Source organism: Manis javanica, chromosome 7, assembly GCF_040802235.1.
Source record: "Manis javanica isolate MJ-LG chromosome 7, MJ_LKY, whole genome shotgun sequence".
Taxonomy (NCBI): Eukaryota; Metazoa; Chordata; class Mammalia; order Pholidota; family Manidae; genus Manis; species Manis javanica.
This window is the reverse complement of record NC_133162.1, coordinates 108,470,814-108,487,142: the sequence shown is the minus strand read 5'-3', so window position 1 is coordinate 108,487,142 and position 16,329 is coordinate 108,470,814. Positions and strand designations below refer to the sequence as shown.

At 30.8% G+C, this 16,329-nt stretch overlaps 1 protein-coding gene and 1 pseudogene across 6 annotated transcripts in view; one reads left to right on the top strand and one right to left on the bottom strand.

Annotated features, from left to right (window-relative positions):
• SPOPL (speckle type BTB/POZ protein like) overlaps window positions 1-16,329 on the bottom strand; it is a 97,686-nt gene that overhangs the window by 12,872 nt on the left and 68,485 nt on the right. For 3 of the 6 annotated variants that reach the window (XM_073241385.1, XM_017659584.3, XM_017659583.3), the window contains 7 exons: window positions 12,004-12,135; window positions 11,706-11,827; window positions 11,227-11,378; window positions 9,190-9,317; window positions 2,699-2,876; window positions 2,563-2,618; window positions 1,004-1,126 (listed from right to left, as the gene is read on the bottom strand). In XM_073241385.1, the coding sequence (XP_073097486.1) occupies window positions 1,004-1,126; window positions 2,563-2,618; window positions 2,699-2,876; window positions 9,190-9,317; window positions 11,227-11,378; window positions 11,706-11,827; window positions 12,004-12,081 (837 nt within the window). In that variant the 5' untranslated portion in view covers window positions 12,082-12,135. Of the gene's footprint in view, window positions 1-1,003; window positions 1,127-2,562; window positions 2,619-2,698; window positions 2,877-7,293; window positions 7,391-9,189; window positions 9,318-11,226; window positions 11,379-11,705; window positions 11,828-12,003; window positions 12,136-16,329 lie in introns of those variants that run through there. The other 3 variants (XM_037020755.2, XM_073241386.1, XM_073241387.1) reach the window with 3 other exon arrangements.
• On the top strand, window positions 2,886-6,265 carry LOC108396650 (WD repeat-containing protein 53 pseudogene; annotated as a pseudogene).

Sequence of the window (16,329 nt, the reverse complement as noted above, 5' to 3'; positions counted from 1 at the left end):
CTTTTCAAAGCTGCTTGACTATTTCAGGTTCTTGCACTTGTATATCAATTTCTAAATCAGCTTGTCAATTTCAGGGAGGAAAGAAGAAAAAAAACCTGCTAGACACACATTGGTTCTACCAATCAATTTTAAGGAGAATTTAAATTTTAACAATATTGAGACTTTCAGTACATGAAGAGCATTCTCTCTCCATTCATCTAGGTCTACCTGATTTTCACTTGGCAATATATTATAATTTTCAGCATACAGGTCTTGAACATCTTTTGTCAGATTTATGCATTTATAATATTTCTGTAGCTACTGCAAATGGCATTTTTAATTTAAGTTTCTATTTGAGATAGTGTAGATTTATGTGTAGTTTTAAGAAATAACAGATTCTGTATACATTTGGCCCAGTTTTCCCCAATGGTATCACACATATGCATAAACAAACACACATGAAAGTGACGTGGACAATACTTCTGGAAAAAGCTCCCAATGTACTTTCAAGATTGAGTACTAATGGCTTTGAGATTTTCTGGCATTTTTGCACTGTTTCCCTACCTTCAAAAAATCACCATTATAGAACAGCATTAAAAAATTAAGTTTTTTCTTTCTATGCTATATTTACAAATCTCTGAATACAGAGAAATAGACGAAATTCCGAGTATTTTCTCCTTTTTAAAAAAGTCATGCACTGTATCTTAATTAAGACTATCTGAACATTGCAATAATTTGTTCTTACAAAACAGTAAAGATATACTCAAAACAACTGAGTTATGGAAAAATTCACTTCCTTCCACAGACTCTAGCTGGGTCAAGATATTTTTATGTCTTAGATTAAAAAAATATATCACTTCCATATTATACCACTGTATGTTATTCACAACAGTCTCAAGAGCCATCTAAGATGGTATAAATTAATTCAATATTTCAAGTTATTTGGGGTTTTAATTTGATGATAGCTTTCTAGAAATACCAAGCTTAAGGACATTTTTCAGCTCTTTAAGACCTAATTACTTACTTTGTCTGCAGCTGCCAACAAGTTGTCAGCCATTTTGTCAAGGTTTGGTGCTTTCCCTGTGTAAATGAATCTCATCAGTTCTTTAAAAACCTCAGGGTCTACATCATTTATTTCCACTCGATTCTGATATTGAAAACAACACAAAAAAGTTATACTTAAAAAACATACTAACATATAAATGAAACAAAGTGAAACTTTGATAGTAATGTAAAAGTCTCAAACCTGTACTCAAGTACTGTATAATTCAAATATGCATCAAACCATTTTAAAATTGAGGTAAGTACATCTTTAATATGCTAAGGCAGCAAAGGGAAGCAGGCAGGTCTAATAGGAGAAGTATACCCAGCCAAGCACTACCATATAGATAAATAAACACTAATTTCTCAATTAAAGAGTAAAAAGAAACAAAAACAAAAACAAAAAACCCACAGGTCAAACAAAATACATCTGTGCTCAGTTTCTAACCTCTGTCTTAAGAGGAAGATGGCTATTAGCTTTTTCTTTGTTGAATTACTATGAATTCCATTCATAATACAATGCCTCAGACCTATAACCAACATTTCTATTCCCAGCTTTTAAGGAAAAGTAGGGCCAGGTATTTGAGATAATTAATTCCAGGGTCTACTACCTCAGAACTTTCCCTTTTGCAAAAGCGGCATGTAATATTATCTACTGACACCTCACCTGTTTGTCTGAGACATAGTTCAAGGAGGACTAACTTCTTTTTCATTCCTGTACCTTGGTATTTGGTTTCTCTCCTAAGGTCAGTGAAGTTAAATATCTAATACTAAACAATACCAAATGTTTCTATTTTCTGATAATAACATTTGATACCATTGATGTCTCCTTACTTGAAAGTGATAAGAAAGCTGATCTTAGTATCTCCCCAGGACAATAATCAAAGAAAAGAAAACAGCTATTTTGTTGCAGCCTCTATTTCTACAGAAGTAATAAAGCTGACTCATATAAACTCTAGTTGTCTAGTCAGAGCACTAAGGCTTACATGCAATGCAACCGTCACAGAATCAATCTCTAATCTTTACAGACTACATTTCAAGATGACTAGGTAAAAGTTCTGAAACATCTAGGAAAACCAAAAAGGTAGTATCTTGATTATAGCAAATGTACAATAACATTGATGTATTTCATGTATTTGTTAAATCTAATAAACATTCTCTTATTTCAGTGGTAAAAAGAATATAGGCATTATTTTTGTTCTAGAAAACAAATTGCAAAATCAACTCATAGTCTAGAAAGGAGGAATATACATCTTAACCAGACCACTCTCGTATAGTTATAGAATAGAACAGTCCTTTTGGATAACAACTAACCATTTTTCTGCTACCAGATGAGAATCAAAACAGCTGTTATTTGAAATATTCCCCCATATTAGGCTACATCAATTGTTTTACCATAGTACACATACACATTTTTTCACATCTTTCTATTTCTTTGTAAAATAATAGCATAATAATGAGAATGTGAACTGTTACTCTTAAAATATATATTCCACTATTCAACACTTGCAGAAATTAAATATTAACCTTCAAACCATTTACCTTTTTGCTTTCTTCCATTTCATGCTCAAACATTGCATTAAAAACTGGGGATCGAGCTGTAACAAGATTAAGCATCATTATTTATTGCACAAATGTATGAAAGAATTGTACAATATTACTCAAAAGTAGAAAGTACCTGCAAGTACAGATTTATGGGCTTTAAATTCTTGTCCTCTCACAAAAACACTGCAATCTGTAAATCTTGTGTTTTCCCAGAGATTACCTAAATCTTCTGCTAGTCGACATTCAGGTACCTTCAAAGTATTTGTATTGGTATGTCCTGATATATTTACTGAATCTTGGACCACACTCACCTAATAATTAAGGGACAGCAAGAAAATCACTTTTACAAATTAGTATCAGTAATTAATTACTAAGTTTATACTTAAATTTGTCATTAAAATAATTTGGATAACTCAGTGCACCCCTGGATCAAATACCTGGAATTGAATTTAAGGATACAATTTAAAGAAAAGAATACAGAAAAATTTGAAACAAACTAGATTGAGTGTAATTTTTAAAATTAAATGGCTTACTGATTAGCGAGATGCTTGGTTATTAATTACAAAAACAATTCCTTAAGATAAAAGTCATAACAAGAAGACATTCTTTTGAGGTAGAGGAAGAATTTTAATTTCCTTATATACACTACAAAGCTACCAATATTTATTATACATACAATAACACAGCATCACACTCATAATACTTTTCACAATATTAAAAGAGGATATAAAACTGGAATCTTAAAATACACAATTTTTAAGGTATTTTAAGTGTTATTCTTACATGCTTCGATTCCAGTAAAATTGATTTAAATTTTAAAATGCAAGAATTCTCACAAAAGCAATTACAATTATTAAAGTTCATGGAAATCTTTTCTAAAAATCAACAGCAAGAACAATACAAATAGGTCATCACGAGGCACAGAGAAGGGAAGCAGGAAAGCGCAGAGTCTTCTGAGCCATTATGGCAGTCAAGTGGACTGGTCGACATTCTTCTCCTATTCTCTGCCTGAATGTAAGTCAAGAAGGGCTAGCTAGTGGCTTCTGGAGCAGAGGGTGGAGATCTAATGGCTCAGGGTGAAGATGGGACTCCATTAGGACACACGCCCTTCCAAGGGGCTAATGATGTTACTAGTGTCTTATTCTCACCCTCCTGCCCCACCAAACTTTATGCCTCACATGGAGAAACCATTAGCATACTGGATGTAAGGTCCCTCAAAGGTTCCCTGGACCCCTTTCATGTGAATGAAGAAGAAATCAATTGCCTTTCATTGAAGGAAGACCTGCTGGCTTCTGCTGATGATTCTGGTGCAATCAAAATCCTAGACTTGGAAAATAAGGAAGTTAGCAGATCACTGAAGAAATATGCCAATATTTGTTCCTCTGTGGCTTTTCAGCCTCAATAGCCTCAGAGCTTCGTGTCATGTGGACTGGATATGCAGGTCATGCTGTGGAACCTTCAGAAAGCCTGGCCACTTTGGATTACAAATTTACAGGAAGATGAAACAGAAGAAATAGAAAGCTAATAGTTGGTCACCTGGTCAGCATTTAAATCCTGCTCTAGCCTACTCTGTGTCTGTGGCATTGTGTGGCAATATTTTCAGTTGTGGTGCAGAAGATGGTAAGATTCGAGTCTTTAGGGTGATGGGAATCAAGTGTGAACAGAAACTCGGATTTAAGGGCCACACTTCAGGGGTATCCCAGGTCTGCTTTCTGTTAGAATCCTATTTGCTGCTTACTGGAGGGAATGATGGGAAAATAATATTGTGGAATATAAGCAGCGAAGTTGAGAAAAAATAGAAAAGTCCTACAAAACACCCACAAAAGGAAAACTAAAAGAGCAACTTATACCAAGTAGGGTGGAAACACTCATGCTTCAGTAACAGATGAAGAACATGGCAAAATTTTACCAAAGTTAAACACTGAACATGGAGATAAAGTGAACTGGCTCTTAAGGGCAAAAACAAAGGAATACCTTAATATATTAGTAGCTGATCAAACTAGTTGTATATCTGCATATACCTTAAAGGAATTTTAAAGCCAATAAAAACATTTGAAAAACTGCAAAAAGAAGAACAATACAAATATAATTTAGTTCACTTTGTAGACCTTTTATTTGCCTATGAAATAATCAATCAATAAAAATTGGTATTATTACACTTTTATATCAATTTCAATATAATACAGATTAAATTATCTCTCATTACATATAGCTATGTACTGAGTAGTAGCTTAAAACACTACTGAGTAAGTCTTGCACAACCACTTTTAAGAAAAGGTATGCTATTATTAGAAATTTCACATTACATTTAATAAACTGAAGATACCTCAATAAGTAAAGCAGATGTTTCAGAGTAATCGAATCATCTTTTACAAAAAGTCCTATCTTAGTTATATTTTTAGCTTCTGAATTAAATAGTCACTTGTTATGCAGGAAAAAGTAACCGCATTCATTTTAAAACATATTTTGTAAGGTATTTATTAAATAAAAATATATATAAATAAGAAGCATAAATATAGTAAACTGTAGAATATGTAAATTGGAAATGAATAATTTGGACTGAACTACTAACATGCCAACACAGAAAGTATCATAATGGTGCAGTATTATAAAATCTTTGGAGAGCGTAAAATCTCAGAAATCCTTATTTACCCAGATGTATAAACTTGTATCTCACATCAATCAATGGATATTTCTAAATAAAAACTTTATTTTATGAAGATATTTTAATTGACCATTTTGTTTTTCCAACTTGCATTAACTTTGGGAATCATTTGTCATAGAAATCTTATCCAATCATTTTATAAAAAGATTTCAAAGTGAGACCAAGGTAAGTACTGTGTCCTAAATCACGCTGCTAGTCAGTATCAGAGGAAGACTAGACCTTTATCCTCAGATTCCTTTTTTAGCATTAAAGTACACATTATTTCTTCGGAGATTTAACAATCAGTAGTACTCTTTAATTCAATCATGGTTCAGAAATGATTGATCACAACACACTTGTGAGATGTCTTTCCTAAATATAAGAGCCAAATATTTATAAATAAATCCTATAAAAGTTCTATTAAGTTTTTAATTATTCAAATTGTTTTTAGAATTTTAATAACTACAAAATAAAAAAAAAGCTTTATTAATCCTTACTTAATTGCCCTGTTATACCATACATTATAACTTAATGATACATAAATAAAAAATGTTGGTGTTAATATTCAGGGTTGAGTTAGAGATTAGATTTCCCCTATATTTTTTATTTGTATCAAGCACTGCTCTTGAAATTTCTAGATGGGAGGAACTAGATCAATTCAATTATTTGCATAAACTATACAGCAGTGTTATAAAACTGTGATGATATATTTAATTTAGGAAAGGACTTTTTGAATTCTATTTATCGTCTATAATCCAACCTCAAACAATATATTTACTGATAAATTTGGTAAAAATCACAAGACAAAGGAAACAAAAAGATAACAAAATAAAGCCATTGTTATTAGGCATGGATATATATGATGATGTATTTTTATTTGTATATATAATCACAATTCATAAGAATTTATATTGAAATACATGTCTACATAGTATTACCACAGCAACCATAAATTTTAACTAAGACATAATTAACATATATTTCAAAAAGTACTCCAGGGACTATTTATAGAACAGAAATTAATGACCTAATTAAAAATTGATATGCAATGAATCTGATCAGTATTTTCCTGATACCTATAATAAAGAAATTGGTAAAATTTTAGTTTTTCTAGTGCATACTCAAATACAGATAATTCTTACTGAGTGGAACCTAGAGTAAAAAATTCAGAAAAAAGGCTGAGATTCTTCCCTGAAGTTATAAATTGTTCTTTGAATATACTAAGGCAAAAGCATCATAGTCAAAAGTGACAAATGCTACAAAGAAAACTTTAAACTCACTTTACCATTCTTTTTCAAATTAACTTCTGGCTCAACTTTGAGAATATAATTTAGACTGAAAATGAACATATGCAGACGCTAATCAACTATGACAACCTGAAAATTTGGGTCTCCTTGAATGTGGAATTAAGGTGACTAGTGGTTCCAATTTCTAAAAATCACCATTCTCCAAACTAATTCTGAAAGCTAGAGATCTACACAGGTGCGTAGTACTGCAAGTTTTGCCATCCCTAACATTGGCTCCAAAGTGAGAAACTTCTAATAGTCCAACTTTACAACATCTAGAATAGTGGGTCTTAGATTTTTTGGCTTTTACTGATTGGTATCCCTTTTTAAAAACTGGGTGACAGGAACAGGCAGAATTTTCACTTGGCTATGAAAGAGTTTTTTTAGAGAATAATTCAACTTCCTTCTATTATCACAAGTATTTTGAAACAGAAAGGCTATCTTAAACATAAGAAAAACAGGACTGGAGAAAATACGTATCTTTCTAAATAATTCATTTAATTTTATTAAAGCTCACATATAGTTTATTTGTACAAGTATATTCTGTGTATCATGAAATGGCATGGGGCTATGAGATTATTTAAAATCTTTGGGAACTTCAAAAGATGAACTAATTAACAAGTTTTCTATTTTTTCTACTTATTCCTCAATTCTTATCTTCTACATCACTCTGGGAAAGAAGTGGCAAAGCTGTTTATACTGCTAGAAATCTCTACCTCTGGCTACTTGATTCACAGTATGGAACTTGCAAGATTAAGTTATGTCTTGCACAAAAAAGGTAGCACCAAACTGTCTTACCTGTCTACAGCACCACTTGCAGGGGAGGGGAAGGAGGCAGTTCTTTAGGTAGGGCAGTGCAATGCTTCCTCCTCTTCTGCAAGCAGTGCTGAAGGGGCTGTAGAAGGAAGGGCATCAATGAGAGGTATGGAAGAAACAGTGGAGGGCATGAGGAAGGTTTTTTCAAAGTGCTTTTTGCCCACCTATGTCAAATATGGTGTCCAAGGTATAAACGTCCACATCAGTAAAAAGGTACACATTAGAGTAATTTCCAAAACTGAATCTAGGGTCAAAGCCAACTTAAAATGTAAGTCATGGGGGGGGTTCTATTTCTAGGAAGTCATTAGCATGGAAATACAAGGTATACTTTAAAAATATATATTGAAAACAAATCGTCATTTCAGCTTTCATTCTGAATTTCTTGGTTGGCTAGGTTCCAATACAATATGCTTAAGAAAGGATCTGTAAACAATTACTTCAGTTCTAAAAAAATAAGTATTTTCTTTAAAATTTTTCACAGAAAGACTTATAGCTACAGTAGTTTTTTTTTTTAATTGGATTACAAAGCTTTTAAGGTCTTTAAATGCTAAGATTACATGATTCTTAAAAATTAACATACTGAAACTGAAGGTAAGTGGTAAAATTCTGGAAGATTCTACAATAAAGATGCTAATTTTATAATACCACTTAGAATATCTGATTTTTTTGGCAACAAATGCTTTAGTATTTGTTTTTCAAATTATTTAATGATTATCTCTGCTCAAGACACTTGTGGTGTGTGCTTTATCAACCAAATAATTGCATTCATAACAAATTCATCCTACAGTTCATTTAACTTGTCTAAGTGAAAATAAGATGCACTATATTTGCACTATGTAGTCTCTGGGGCCATACTTCAATTATTCTTCTGACACAGCATAATGACATAGTTTATAATCTTGCTGAGAAATTTCACACATTTTATATAAAGAAATCATGCTAACTTAGTAGCAGTTAACAAAGTATTGTGTTTCCAAGATACTCATTTGTTTACAATAATAGATTTAACATAGAATTTAGTTGATCTTAGTATTTTCAACTGACTTTTATATGAAATTTATCAACTACCTTGAACATTTCATTAAACCTTATTACTGATGTATGTTCTCTATCAACTATATTGGTAACTTAATATAACCCTTGAATTCTCTCCAGAGATGAATCTCAACAATTCATATAGTTAAAACTGTATAACGACAACAATGACAGAAGTAAATCCAAACCTCAAATTAAGACAAATCATAAGTGTAAATTATTGGGAGGGGTAGTACTGGTAACTTTCAAAATATGACATTTTATGTATATACATATCCATATCCATTGTTAAGTTTATCAAAATACATGTGCATATCTTAAAATTTTGAGATGCTATTATTTATAATGATAACATCTATCTGATTAAATGAACCTATGTGCTTGAATGAATAAAAAGCTTCCCGATCTTTTTCAGGCACTTTTACCACTATTTTAAGTACAGATTCAAATCAATAAAACCACTAATAATGTTTAATATAATCAATCTGAATACGACAAAAAATATTGACCATCCATGTCAGAATTACACAGAATGAAGAAGATATTCAGAAAATTTCATATGAAGATATACATATCTGTAGCTTCCTAAGAGGAAGAAGTTTAATATATGGAAATACAGCTGCATACGTAATTTATAGCCAGAGCTATGACAGACTTCTTTCAGATTATGCTACCATACTGATTTCTAAGACAATCCGGTCTGCTTTTGCTGGTAGATGTTTACAAATGAAATCTTATCAATATACCAACTACTTAATTTTAAAATTAAGTTGTGCTCTACATTGCTTTTTTTTAATCACTAAATATAGTCATAGAGTTCTTTGAAGTAAAAAATGTACCCACCTCACAAAATAATGTAAGCTTGTCATCTGGCAAAAGACCATTAGCTTCATCAAGCAAAAAATCCCTTCGAATGAATTTTTTAAAACCCCAGTCTTTTCCTTGCACAAATCGGTATGCTCTTTGGCTTTCTGGTGGAAAACAGAATAGAAGTTTAAATAAAACAAATACGCAAGAAAAATTTTTGTTAATGACAACAGTTACATGAATGTGTAAATATGTAATAGTTGGCCAATACATCCATAATAATTACAGACATGTGCGTTCATAAATAATGTGTCATGAGAGTTTTATCAAGTAGAACCAGATCATTCTACATTACTCAAAATTTGGTCATCATAATGAGCTCACTTTCAGATTTTTGGATCTCTATGTACAAGAAAAGCATGATTGAATTTCATGGTGAAGGAAGTATCTTTCTAACAATGCAGGCCCTTTAATGAAAATGGGATCAAAATACATTGGCACTAACATAATACTCATCTAATATTACAATCCAATTAAAAATATACCTCCCATTTCCTGCTTCTCTCTTTAAAAATGGATTCTCTAAATCACCAGGGTATCATTTATACTTTCCTGGGATATCCATCCTACTGTTTTTACTAAACTAGAGAAAAATCCATTAACTGGTGAAATCACTAAAGTCCCTTATCATTCCTAGGTCTTTAAACATAATCTCATCCCTAAAAACAACTTTCATAAAAGTACAAAAGATGGTTTCAATATAATTTGTAAAAGATTTAATCATCTTAAGTAAATGTTTCAAATGCCTAACATACTATGTAACAACTGTATATTATGAAATAAACAAGATCCTCTACAGATAGTATTCACTATTTGTTATACAAATTAATAAAGTGGAGATGGAAAACCAGTAATAAATTTAATTGAGTACTCCATGCTATGGACTATTTGTATTCCCTCCAAATTCTTATTCTGAAACCCTACCCACTCAATATGTTGGTATTAGGGGGTTGGTAATTGGGATTACATGAGGTCATGAGCATAGAGCCCTCATGAATGGGATCAGTGTTCTTAAAAATGAGACCAAACAAAGTTCCCTAGCCCCTTCCACCATGTGAAGACATAGCAAGAAGCTGTCTACAACCCGGAAAAGGGCCTGCATCAGAATCTGACTATCCTGGCACCCTGATGTTGGACTTCTCAGACTCTAGATTTGTAAGGAATAAATGTCTGTTTGTAAGCCACCCAGTCATGGTACTTTGCTACAAGAATCAGAACTGACTAAAACACTCCACTATCTGAAACATCAAACAGAAAAAGTATGTGAAACTATGTATTTCTTTGGCAATGAAAGGTACTATTTAAAACTCTGGAGTTTTCTTTTTTTATAATGGTGTTACTTGCTACTGTAATTCAGTTATAGAAATTACTTAAAATTTAATGTGATAGTTCACAACATATTTCTCTACTATGCATATTGTCCATTTAATCAAAATGTTCTATTATGAAACTCTAGGCTACATGGTTTCAATTGGCTATATATGTAAAGCCTATGCTGAATTTAGTAGGTCCTGAGAATTAAAAAAAAAAATTCCTTTAAGTTAGCATTCAGTCCACTTTTCAAGCAATTCTAGTGACAAATATCAAGACATTCACTCTCCTTTCATATTGTTCTTCAGATTTTATTATCTGGCAAAAAAAAAAAAAAAATTGGCAAGGGAAAAAGAGAAATAGTTCCCTAACACTTGTTTATACATGCCAGGCAATGAGCCAGGCACCTTGCCCTAACAGCAATTATTTTTCTAAGTGACAAGTGAGTCGTCATTTTAGGACACAAAAAAATTAAACGTTAATATTATTTAACTAATTTTACATGTCTTATGAAGTCTAAGACTTGGCTAAACAACTGCAACTCTATATAAACATTTAAAATTAAGTAATTGCCAAAATAAGTATTTCAGGTTAAGCAGACTTTAGTGGAAAAAAAAATAGCCTAAGTTTTTCTAGATAAAAGTACAGAAGTCACAGTATATAGTTACACAGAGACTTCTTCACAGTTTGAAAATCACTTACCCATTGCTTTTGTTTCTTCCCTTTCAGCATTAAGAAGGGAAAATTTGAATTTTGCTCGAACTTCACTTTTTGGGCAGCTGACTAAAAGTAAATATAAGGACAAGTAGTCTTTACTTTCATCATCTAATCCTTTTGGATTTACCCTCAGGCACCTAAAATAAAACAATAAGCTCACATGGAGGAATAATACTTTTAAACATTCAAAAAAGAGAAGCAATAGTGAAATCATTTGTTAAATAATACTGCAAACAGCACTCCATCAATATAGCCACAGTTCTTTATATTACTAGGAACTTATTACAAATCTAATATAAAATTAGACTAATATATCCATTCAGAAACAACAAAAATATAAAATAGCAATGATAACATCAAAAACAAAAATCCACTATGTTTTATACCTGAAACTAATACATTATGTCAACTGTAATTCAATTTAAAAAAAAACACTAAAATCCAAAACAAAAAAAAAATCTTACCATTTCATTTTATCACTGGGGCTAGATGAGAATGTTGAACTTTTTAACACTTCACCCATTTCCTCTCGACAAAAACTGAAGTTATTAATGGTCCACATGTAGGAAAATTTTACTACTTTAACCTATGAGATTCAGAAAACCACTTTTATAATGATGACTTTTATGCTTTTAACTTGTCATGTTAAAACATCCTATACCATACTCTTCTACCACTTCTGTAACTATGCCAAAGTGCTTCAACAATATTCTCAAAATATATATTTGTGACATAAAGTAAGGCATTTTAAATACAATGTACCTGTGTATAACACCAGCTTTCTGCTATAGGACCAGTAGACATATCTCCAGGGAGAGGTGGGGTGGGTTCCCGAGACATTGCCACTTTATTGCAGTCTTCCAAGAATTATGCAATATCCCACACAGTTGAGTACTTTAATACAAAGAAAAGAGATTTCATTTACTGATCAAAACTTGAGCTGAATGAATCATGAGGGAAGAAGTACTTTAAAAGTCATAAAATACTTTCCTAAATTAGACTATGAGGGAACATGATTCTATTGTTTTAATAATATTTTAAAAATGAAATCATAAATCTGTGTGACATAAGCTGAAATCTAAACAAACTTAATACTTACTTATAGATGACACATTACTTTATAAAGGCCTACCTTCCAAAATAGCACAAATAAAAAAATAAACATGTTTTAAGTAAGATCATGAACATAAAATGGCAAAATAATATGAAAACTTACAGTAATTAGTATGTGATTCACCTCCTTTCATCTTTTCATTGACATATTCATAAGAATAAAAAGGGTTGCAATATTAGGACAGCCTTGGAAACCATAAATATTAGTCACTCATCTGTCAGACTCCTAAATTTTGAACTAAAACTCAGAATGCGATCTAACAGGTAATTCTATGTAAGAAGAACTATACAGATTTCCACATATGTCTACTTGAATCTCAAACAAATAAGTTCTCAAATAAGACTTCCTATCGAGTACTCTCTACCAGATACCATTTTCTTTTTTTTTTTTCTTTATTTTTTTTTCTTATTTTTTTTTATTTTTTCTATCTTTTTTTTTTTTTTTTTATTTATTTTTTATTTATTTTCTTTTTATCTTTTTTTTCTTTTTATTTTTTTTTTTTTTCTTTTTTTTTTTCTTTTTTTCTATTTTTTATTTTTTTTTTATTTTTTTCTTTTATTTTTATTTCTATTTTTTTTTTCTTTCTTTTTTATCTTATTTTTCTTTTTTATTTTTTTTTTTTTCTTTTCTTTTTTTTTTTTTTTTCTTTTCTTTTTTTTTTTTTATCTTTTTTTTTTTTTATTTTTTTTTCTTTTTTATTATTTTTCTTTTTTTTTATTTTTATTTTTTCTTTATTTATTTTTTTTTTATTTATTTTTCTTTATTTTTTCTTTTTTTTTTTTTTTCCTTCCTTTTTTTCCTTTTTTTTTTTTTTTTTTCTTTTTTTTTTTTATTCTTTTTTTTTTTATTTTTTCTCTTTCTTTTTTTTTTTCTTCTTTTTTTTTTATTTTTATTTATAATTTTTCTTATTTTTTTTTTTTATTTTTTTTTTTATTTTTTCTTTTTTTCTTTTTCTTTTTTTTTTCTTTTTTTCTTTTATATTTCTTTTTTTTTTTTTCTTTATTTTTTTTTTTTTTCTTTTTTATTTTTTTCTTTTTTTTATTTTAATTGTTTTTTTTTTTATTTTTATTTATTTCCATTCTTTTTTTTTATATTTTCTTTTTTTTTTTTTTTTCTTTTTTTCTTCTTTTTTCTTTCTTTTTTTTCTTCCTTTTTTCTTTCTTTTTCTTTTTTTTTTATTTTTTTTTTTTCGTCTTTTTTCTCTTTTTTTCTTTCTTTTTTTTAATTTTATTTTTTTTTTTTTTTTTTTTTTTTTATTATCTCTATATATATATCTACAGCCAGATATCTGGTTAGCTGTTCTCATAGTGTATCCATGTGGATACCTAATCAATTCATCATAACCTAACCAGGATATTAGTGACTAGATGCTGCTGCTTTGCAACTCAAGTCTATAGAAGAAAGAGGCAAACTAGAAGAGCTATTTAAGTAGTGTGTTCTATAGGGGGGTGGGTGGAGGATGCTTCAAGATTACATTCCAACACAGGGACTTAAAAAGTCTAGGGAACCTTCTTTCTATTTAAGAATAATAAATGAGGGAAGGAAACAAATGAATCTTATGGAAAGAAACTACTAGAGGAAAAAGGAAGGGCTTCAACCAAAATGCAGAAGAAAATATTTGCTCTGCGTCTATCCCAATAAAACAACAGTATGAAATAAAACAAGATTAAAAACAGCTACCTGAAAGATATACAGAAACAAAAGACCTCAAAAAGTATGAAAACAATTAAACTTAAATATGAAGAAGCTATTAAAAATCTGCACTAGAAATAACCAATCACAATAAGAAACCACTACTGAGATTTATTTCTGTGAAATTCAAAATGAGAGAAAAACATTACAAGAATACATATACCTTTAAAGGAACAAAAATCAGTATGGCCCCATTTTTCTCATTGTCAAATGCCTGAGGAAAACAAGAGTCCTAAGGGGAAACGGGGAGTATAGCACAAGGAATCTATACTATGTCATAATTTTATTCATGTTTAAAGCAGTAAAAATTCATTTTCAGCTGTCTAGAATTATACTATCTCAATAGCTATTTGGTGGAGTAACAAATTCACACAAGATATTCCAGCCAAAGATAGATGAATCAAAAAGAAAAACAAAGAGTAAAAACCTCCACCTTAATGGAATAGTGATTTTTATAGGTCTGAATGTATATAATAAATCCATGTTTAATAACACTATAGACTTATTAAAAAAATTCTTAAAACATTCTGACAAAATAAGTAAACCAGATCAAATATTAAGTGAAATTATAAAATTAACAGAGTTTAAGGCACAATATCAGTGGACACAGGATTTAGTTTTAGAAATACATAAACAAAAGGGTGTTATTCATTTGATTCCTAGAATAAAGAAATAGCTGATTCAAATCAGATGCTAGGTGTGTGGGGAAACCCACCAACTTAAATGATTTAGTTCAAAGGAAGAAATTCATTTTGATTCATTCATCCACCAATATTTATTTACTTAATAATAATTTAGAAGCTACTGTTTAGAACATATTATTCAAGCTCAGGAAACATGGGGGGAAATATGAAACAAACAGGTGAACAAATAGCTAAGCAAGCAATAAATGAAACTAAAAGAAAAGAAATAAGACACAGTAATTTAGTATGAAATAGCTGAAAATTCTTCATCAGATACAGAGGAGGCTACTTTAAATATGGGTAGATCAATTCGGATTTCTCTGAAGAGTTGAAAATTAAGTTGAGAATTAAAAGATAAGAAAAACAGCAGACAGAAATCTTATAGACACAAGTCAAGAGAAAGTGTCTGTAGGAGAGGAGAAAGAATAGCCACTGCAAGAGACTGGGAAAAAGATGGCCAAGTAGGAAGGCAAGGTGGAAACCTCCTCCCCCACACACACACCATGAAAGCAACTAAACCTGAAAATGACCAGAAGGCTACAGAATAAACCTACACCTGGTGAAGAAGAGAAAATCACACAGAGAAGTGTGGCAGATCCGTGATATAGCAGGACCCAAGCCCTCTCTCCATCCAAGCCCACTGGCAGGAGGAAGAGTAATGGAGCGGGATGTGGAGTGAAGGAGATAGGCATTTAGGGACTCTGCACACCTGGCTGTGGAGTCCTACTCTGGGCACACCAGTCCACACTGTATTTAGTTTGGTGATTATCAGAGCTGGAAACAAGGGAGAATGGGAGCACTATGGGAGGCTAAGATGCCAGCTGCTCATGGAGAACAGGCAATCTCTGCCAGTCCCACTGCATCTCAAAACAGATTATCTACAGGTCATTCCAAACAAACTCAGCAGGATACATGTTTTTCTCAAGTGTACATGGAACATCCTCAAGAACAGATCATATACTAGGCCACAAAAAGAGCTTCAATAATTTTAAAAAGAAAGAACTATAGCAAGCAACTTCACAGACCACAACAGCATGAAACTAGAAAAAAATTACACAAGGAAAACAAAGAAGCCCATAAACACATGTAGGCTAAACAAGATGCTTTTAAATAATCAATGGATGCAATGAACAAATTAAATCAGAAATCAAGCAATAAATGGAGACAAATGAAAACAAAAATACAACAGTACAAAATTTGTGGGATGCTGCAAAAGCAGTTTTAAGAGAGAAGTACACAGCAATAAATGCCTACTTCAAGAAACAAGAACAATCCCAAAAGAACAGTAAAAACTCACAATTAAAGAAACTAGAAAAAGAGCTAAAATCCAAAGTTAGCAGAATGGACATAAAAATACCTCACAAAAAATAAAATTAGAGAATAAAACAATAGAAAAAAATAACTGAAAGCAAGAGAAAGTTCTTTGAGAAAATAAACAAAATAGACAACCTCCTAGCCAAACTTGTCAAGTAAAAAGTGCACAAATAAACAAAATCAGAAATGAAAAAGCAATAGTCAAAATGGCTAAAACAGATATACAAAGAATTATTAGAGAATTCTATGAAATATTATGTCAATAAATAGGACAACCTAAAAGAA